Source organism: Amblyraja radiata, chromosome 6 (genome assembly GCF_010909765.2).
Source record: "Amblyraja radiata isolate CabotCenter1 chromosome 6, sAmbRad1.1.pri, whole genome shotgun sequence".
Taxonomy (NCBI): domain Eukaryota; kingdom Metazoa; phylum Chordata; class Chondrichthyes; order Rajiformes; family Rajidae; genus Amblyraja; species Amblyraja radiata.
In genome coordinates, this window is record NC_045961.1 from 101447374 (window position 1) to 101455751 (window position 8378).

The window sequence follows — 8378 nt, forward strand, 5'->3', positions numbered from 1 at the left end:
AGATAATCCTCCGACATCTTCGCCATCTCCAACGGGATCCCACCACTGGCCACATCTTCCCATCTCCTCCCCTTTCGGCTTTCCGCAGAGACCCCTCCCTCCGTAACTCCCTAGTCAATTCATCCCTTCCCACCCAAACCGCCACCTCCCCTGGTACTTTCCCTTGCAACCGCAGGAAATGCTACACTTGTCTCTTTACCTCCCCCCTAACTCCATCCAATGACCCAAGCAGTGTTTCCAGGTGAGGCAGAGGTTCACCTGCTCTTCCTCCAACCTCATCTATTGCATCCGCTGCTCTAGGTGTCAACTGCTCTACATCTGAAACCAAGAGCAGACTTGGCGATTGCTTCACCCAACACCTCCGCACAGTTCGCATTAACCAACCTGATCTCCCGGTGGCTCAGCACTTCAACTCCCCCTCCCATTCCGAATCCGACCTTTCTGTCCTGGGCCTCCTCCATGGCCAGAGTGAGTCCATCCGCACATTGGAGGAGCAGCACCTCATATTTCGCTTGGGTAGTTTACACCGCAGCGGTATGAACATCGACTTCTCCAATTTCAGGTAATCTTGAGTTCGCACTCCTTCCCCTTCCCAGCTCTCCCACAGCCCAATGTCTCCACCTCTTCCTTTCTTCTTCTTTCCTCCCCCCCCCCCCCCACACCCCCATCCCCACATCAGTTTGATGAAGGGTTTCGACCCGAAACTTCACCTATTCCTTCACTCCATAGATGCTGCCTCACCTGCTGAGTTTCTCCAGCATTTTTGTCTATCTTTTCTCTTTCCAGTCAGTAGGCAGTTGACTTTCTACTGACCGGATAAAACACAACAAAAGCTTTCCACTGTATCTCGGTACACATGACAATATTAAACTAAACTAAACTTTCCACAGACGTGACCTGAACGGCTGGGTGTTTCCAGCTGGGTCTTTAATTTTGCTTTAATTTTAAAGTTTAATTTAAAAGTAAATTAAAAAATAACTTATCTGCTTTAATTTCTTCGACTGCTATTGATAAAGATAACACAATATCAATATGGGCAAATTTAACTATATTGCAGCCAGTTTGTGTTGGGGTAATAAAAGTGGAAGATCAGAATGTAGATTGTCTCCCTTGAGTCACAGCACATAATCATGTACATCTGTATTACGCAAGGTAACATCCAACACTCAACATTCCTCATACATTTCATTAGTCCTGATTGATGGCATGCATGTGACAATAAGTCACTCAATGAACAATAAATTATCCAAAACAGCTCACGATGTTCGGATCACGAGACAATAATGGGTATAAGTGCTCTACGGAAACAAAAACGCATTTTAAAATCCACCCTATTAAAAATAAGCACAAAAAACACAAATGAATGAGACCCAAGAACTTTAACCTTCGAAGCAAACGTGATGGCAATTGAACAAATGCCAAAAACGCAAGTAAACATACCTTAGAAAAGCAAACCAATAATTCCAGTTAGATCATGACAAATCTAATCCATCATTGCTCCACAAGTGGCATAACTGACAGTACAGCTTTTCTAGGAAATATATTGGCTATAATACAAATGGTTTCACTGAAAATGCTCAGTGACATATTAATGTACAGTATTTTCGACGACAAAGAACTAAAACCAATTGGAAAGGGATGTGCACGGCAGCCCTTCTGATAAAACACCATCAGCATCACATCCAATTAATAAAAATGACTCCGATAAAATCTACATCAAATGCAACAATGGAAACTGGTATTAAAAACTGACATCCAGTAAAGACCAAAAGCAAGCCACAGATTCATGGCTGCATTGGATTCTTGTAGCCTCTTCCCATCAACGCATCGTTCAAATCAAAGAACAGCTCTCCAAAGAGAACAAAGCCAAGGATAGAATTCACCAGGAACCAAGACAACAAAAAGTTGAGCAACTAACAATTTTCCATTCTTTTCCCTCCCACACAAACACACATGCATGTCAGATTCGGCCAAGTATGTGCAAGTGTTCAGTAATAAATGCTGGTTTTAAATGTAAAAAGTTAATTCAATTACAAAATAATAAACATGGGACATATGCAAAACCATTCAAACAACAAATGCTAAAAACTATCCACAGATGTTCAATATTAAAAATTGGAAGTATTGAAGGAACAAGCAAAAATCACTTGTTCATACTTCAGGGGAGCGTTCGGGGTGAGAACCAGGGAGGGGGGGGGGTGAGAACCGGGGAGGGGGGGAGTGGGATGAGAACCGGGGAGGGGAGGGTGAGAACCAGGGGGGGGGTGAGAACCGGGGATGGGGCGAGAACCAGAGGGGGGGGGTGAGAACCAGAGAGGGGGGGGGGGTGAGAACCAGAGAGGGGGGGGGGGGGGGTGAGAACCAGAGAGGGGGGGGGGGGTGAGAACCAGAGAGGGGGGGGGGTGAGAACCAGAGAGGGGGGGGGTGAGAACCAGAGAGGGGGGGGTGAGAACCAGAGAGGGGGGGGGTGAGAACCAGAGAGGGGGGGGGGGTGAGAACCAGAGAGGGGGGGGGGTGAGAACCAGAGAGGGGGGGGGTGAGAACCAGAGAGGGGGGGGTGAGAACCAGAGAGGGGGGGGGGGGTGAGAACCAGAGAGGGGGGGGGGGTGAGAACCAGAGAGGGGGGGGGGGGGGTGAGAACCAGGGCGGGGGGGGGGGGGGGGGGGAGAACCAGAGAGGGGGCGGGGGTGAGAACCAGGGAGGGGGGGGGGTGAGAACCAGAGAGGGGGGGGGGGTGAGAACCAGAGAGGGGGCGGGGGTTGAGAACCAGGGAGGGGGGGGGGTGGGGGGAGGGGTGAGAACCAGGGAGGGGGGATCCAGGGATTGGGAGAGGGGAGGACCAGGGAGAAAGGGGGGGGGGGGGAGGACCAGGAAGGAAGGATGGGGGGGGGGGGGGCAGGTCCAGGGAGCGAGTGAGGACCGTGATGGCGACCGCCAGACTCACCCACGGTGGCCACCGTCTCCAGGTCTTCCAGCTGGTATTCCCGGGGCTCGTCGGGCGCCGTCTTGTCGCCGTTGACGAGGGGCAGACGCAGGGCGGGCTCGGCTGCCGAGCCGGAGCCGCAGGTTGGCGGCTTCACCCTCAGCGCCGCCATTTTAGCGACCCCCCCCCTCCTCCACTCGCGTCCCCTCAGAGGCAGTCGCTCATCTCTCTCTCTCTCTGCCTGTGTCTGTCTCCGTCTCTCGCTCTCCCTCCTCCCGCTGCTGCCGTAAACCAGTGTGCCCGGCTAAAGTGATGGAGGCCGATCAGACTGTGGTGGCGGCGGATCAGACTGTAAGGGACGCCGGTGAGCGTTCACACACGACGGACGGATGGGCTGCCGCTCGCTCGCTCGCTCACTGACGGTTGGCGCCTCCCCCTCCACTAGACCCCGCCCTCCCCCTCCACTAGACCCCGCCCTCCCCCTCCACTAGACCCCGCCCCCTCCACTAGACCCCGCCCTCCCCCTCCACTAGACCCCGCCCTCCCCCTCCACTCGACCCCGCGCTCCCCCTCCACTAGACCCCGCCCTCCCCCTCCACTCGACCCCTCCCCCTCCACTCGACCCCGCCCTCCCCCTCCACTAGACCCCGCCCTCCCCCTCCACTAGACCCCGCCCCCTCCACTAGACCCCGCCCTCCCCCTCCACTAGACCCCGCCCTCCCCCTCCACTAGACCCCGCCCTCCCCTCCAATAGACCCCGCCCTCCCCCTCCACTCGACCCCGCCCTCCCCCTCCACTCGGCCCCGCCCTCCCCCTCCACTCGGCCCCGCCCTCCCCCTCCACTAGACCCCGCCCTCCCCCTCCACTCGGCCCCGCCCCCCCCCTCCATTCGCCCCCGCCCCCTCCATTCGACCCCGCCCCCTCCACTCGACCCCGCCCCCGCTCCCCTGTAATGACGTATTGGTGGGTCAAGCCCCGCCCCTCTCCCCATCCGTCCTATCCGAGCCGCTCACTCCAGACCCTGCCCCCTGTGCTCCACCCTTCTATGATTGACAGGTGAACCAGGGCCCTGCCCCCTCCAGGATTGACAGGTGGCCCAAGTCTCCACCCCCTCCACCCTATTGTCCCAACTGAGCCTCTAGATTATGTGACGTTTCAGGTTGAGACCCTTCTTCGGTCACCTATTTCCTTCGCTCCATCGATGCCGCCGCACCCGCTGAGTTTCTCCAGCATTTTGTGTCTACCTTCGATTTTCCAGCATCTGCAGTTCCTTCTTCAACATGAGCCTCTAGAATAGATCATCGTCATAGACACAGTGTGGAAACAGGCCCTTCGGCCCAATCTTGCCCACATCGGCCAACAATGTCTCATCTACACTAGTCCCACCTGCCTGCGCTTGGTTCATATCCCACCAAACCTGTCTTATCCATGTACCTGTCCAACTGTTTCTTAAATGTTGGGGATAGTCCCAGCCTCAACTACCTCCTCTGGCAACTTGTTGCATACAACCACCACCCTTTGTGTGAAAATGTTACCCCTCAGATTCCTATTAAACCTTTTCCCCTTCACCTTGAACCAATCCTCGATCCTCTGATCCTTGATTCTCCTACTCTGGGCAAGAGACTCTGTGCATCTACACGATCTATTCCTCTCATGATTTTGCCATCTCTATGAGATCAACCTTCATCTTCCTGCGCTCCATGGAATAGAGACCCAGCCTACTCAACCTATCCTTGTAGCTCACGCCCTCTTGTCCTGGCAACATCCTCGTAAATCTTCTCTGAACCCTTTCCAGCTTGACAATATCTTTCCTATAACATGGTACCCAGAACTGAACACAATACTCTAAGTGTGGTCTCACCAACTGCAACATGACCTCCCAACTTCCATACTCTTACTCTAGATACCACCCCTTATTCTGTTTGGCAGTTGTCTTAAGCCCCGCCCTTTCACCCACTCCTCCTATCCCTGCCTGGCCTCTCCTTTAGGTCCCACCCCCTTGTTCTGATTGAGCCCTGAGTGCTCCTCCCTCTCCCTCTTTCATCCTATCAGAGCCTTGCCTCGTCCAGATCCCACCCCCATGGAATAGACCCCGCCCTGGGTCTGATGGACAGCTGGTTTGATCCCACCCCTCCATTGTTTTCATCCTATCCCACCCTCTACTCCATATTAACTTCAAGTAGCCTTTGCTTTCCCTCTCCAACCCCTCCCCTTCCCATTTCTCCCACCAGTCTTACTGTCTCCGACCACATTCTATCTCCGTCCCCCCCGCTCCCCTGACATCAGTCTGAAGAAGGGTCATGACACGAAACGTCGCCCCATTCCTTCTCTCCTGAGATGCTGCCTGTCCTGCTGAGGTATACCAGCATTTTGTGTCTACGCTCTACTCTGTAAGATAATAGATCTTACAGAAACATATAAAATTATTAAAGGACTGGTCAAGCTAGATGCAGGAAAAATGTTCCCAATGTTGGGCGACATCATACAGGGGCCACAGTCTTGGAATAAAGTGGAGGCCATTTAAGACTGAGGTGAGAAAAAACTTTTTCACCCAGAGAGTTGTGAATTTGTGGAATTCCCTGCCATACACGGCAGGGAGGCCAAATCACTGGATGGATTTAAGAGAGAGTTAGATAGAGCTCTAGGGGATAGTGGAATCAAGGGCTATGGGGAGAAGGTAGGCACGGGTTATTGATTGGGGACGATCAGCCATGATCACAATGAATGGTGGTGCTGGCTCGAAGGGCCGAATCGCCTCCTCCTGCACCTATTTTCTATGTTTCTATAACCCAGGTGGTCACATGTGGAACTTGCAAACTCCACATAGATAGCATCTGAGGTCAGGATTGAACCTGGGTCTCTGGCGTTGTGAGGGAACAGCTCTATCAGCTGCGCCACTGTGGTTCTGTACATAAACATTCTGTTTAAAACTCTATGATTATATGTTCTCTCACCACAGATGATAACTGACCTGTTGATAATATTAATTTGTGGTTTTGTTTCCAGGTAGCCTCCTTCAGCATAACTGCCGACATGTCCTGATCTGCCTTGCCTCACTCAACTTACTGACATTCCTCCTGCAGTCGCCATAAAACCAAAAGTGAAAAATTGTTAGCTGCGCTCAGTTTGCCACACCCTTGACGTTAACATTACCAACAATCTGTTGTGGACCAAGCACACTGGTGTGACAGCCAAGATGGCACACCAAACGCCTCTAAGAAGGATACTGACCAGAAACATCAACCACCCATGTTCTCCACGGATGCTGCCTGACCCGCTGAGTTACTTTGTGACTTTTTTTCCTACAGAATCTGCCGTTCCTTCCATAAGATTAGATTAGATTAGATTGGATTAGATTCCTTTATTTGTCATTCAGACCTTTTGGTCTGAACAAAATGTCGTTGCCTGCAGTCATACATATAATAATAAATAACAAAACACACAATAAACACAAATTAACATCCACCACAGTGAGCTCACCAGGCACCTCCTCACTGTGATGGAGGCAAAAGTCTTAAAGTCACTGTCTCTTCCCTCCTTATTCTCCCTCTGCGCTGAGGCGATCCAGGCCTCCGATGTTGTTACCCCACCGGGCGATGGTAATTCAGTCCCGCGGCTCAACCGAGCTCCGCGAACGGGCCGGTTCAAGCTCCGCGGCCCGGGGTGGTCAAAGCTGCTGAAGATGCCGCCCTCCAGTCCAGCGGATGCAGCTGTTGCCGCGGGAGCTCCGGAAAAACAGGTCACCATCCTGTGGCCTGCGAGCTCCCGACGATGTCATCCACTGTCCCGCGGCCGAGCCCCGGATTCAGGTCGCCGCCGTCGGAACGCCGCCTCAGCCCCGAGTCGTGCCGCTGCCACCGGAACGCCGGAACGCCGCCACAGCTCCGAATTCGGCCAGCCTCGCGTTGGTAAGTCCTGGCTGGCTCTGCTTCCGGAGCCTCGAGGTCGGTCGCAGTTGGAGGCCGCCAGCTCCGCCATTAGGCCTTAGCGCAGACGGAGGCAGAGAAGGGGGGGATACGACAGAAAGAGTCGCATTCCCCCGAAGGAAGAGACATAAAAACATTCACACCCCACCCACACATAACACAACCTAATAAACTAAAATTTAACTAAAGCAAGACAAAAACAACAACAAAAAAAGTAAAAACAGACGGACTGCAGGCGAGCCGCAGCTGTTCAACAGCGCCGCCACTTCCGGAATAAGCCAGGGTACTGTCTGATTCACCTCTACCCCATTGTGGACATTGGACTTTGTCTGTGGAACTGATCTGATACAATGCACCACAATGCTGAGAACTTTATTCTGCACTTTGTATCTTCCCCTTTGCTCTACCTATTGTACTTGATGTGGAAGCAATTGTATCTATGTATTTGATTATATTTGACTGTGTGGATAGCATGCAAAACAACTTCAGTACATAAGACAATAAATTAACTTAAACCTAAACCATCTCTGCAGAACATGGATAAGATGACTTTTCGAGTCGAGAACCTTCTTCAGACTGAAGAAGGTTCACCTATCCATGTTCTCCAAAGATGCTGCCTGACCTGCTGAGTTACTCCAGCACTTTGTGTCCCATCAAAAAATATACTCTACTTGCCTGGACTTGCATTATCAACAATTCAGAAGAATCTACTGGGTGGAACAGTGAGTGGCATAGCGGACTACCTACAAACCCGCCCGTCTATGGAATGTGGGAGGAAACCGGAGCAGCCGGAGTAAACCCACAATGCCACAGGGCGAACATACAAAATCTATACAGCCAGCACCCGTAGACAGGATCGAATCCAGTTCTCTGGCGCTGTAAGGCAGCAACTCTACATCAGCGCCACTGTGCCGCTCTTAAGTCCCAGTAATTGGGACTGCCAGTGATGGTCAAATGCTGGTAATGCTTTTCAAATATAGAAGCCTCACGTTCCTGAGAGAGAGTACAGAGGAGATTTACTAGAATGTTGCCTGGGTTTCAGCAACTAAGTTACAGAGAAAGTTTGAACAAGATAGGTATTTATTCTTTGGAGCACAGAAGGTTAAGGGGGGACTTGATAGAGGTTTTTAAAATGATGAGAGGGATAGACAGAGTTGACGTGGATAAGCTTTTTCCATTGAGAGTAGGGAAGATTCAAACAAGGGGACATGACTTGAGAATTAAGGGACAAAAGTTTAGGGGCAACATGAGGGGGAACTTCTTTACTCAGAGAGTGGTATCTGTGTGGAATGAGCTTCCAGTGGAAGTGGTGAAGGCAGGTTCGTTTCCATCATTTAAACATTTATTGGATAGGTATATGGACGGGAAAGGAATGGAGGGTTATGGTCTGAGTGCAGGTAGATGGGACTAGTTGAGAGTAAGTGTTCGGCACGGACTAGAAGGGTCGAGATGGCCTGTTTCCGTGCTGTAATTGTATGGTTATATGGTTCCTGACCTCACGTTCTGTCTGTGTCGTGTTCGCACGTTCT

At 51.8% G+C, this 8378-nt stretch overlaps 1 protein-coding gene across 3 annotated transcripts in view; it reads right to left on the reverse strand.

Moving 5' to 3' along the window:
• prkx (protein kinase X-linked) overlaps positions 1–3349 on the reverse strand; it is a 97761-nt gene extending 94412 nt beyond the window's left edge. For all 3 annotated transcript variants that reach the window (XM_033023359.1, XM_033023357.1, XM_033023356.1), the window contains exon 1: positions 2945–3349. In XM_033023359.1, the coding sequence (XP_032879250.1) occupies positions 2945–3095 (151 nt within the window). In that variant the 5' untranslated portion in view covers positions 3096–3349. The remainder of the gene's footprint in view (positions 1–2944) is intronic.
• Between the last annotated feature and the right edge of the window lie 5029 nt (positions 3350–8378).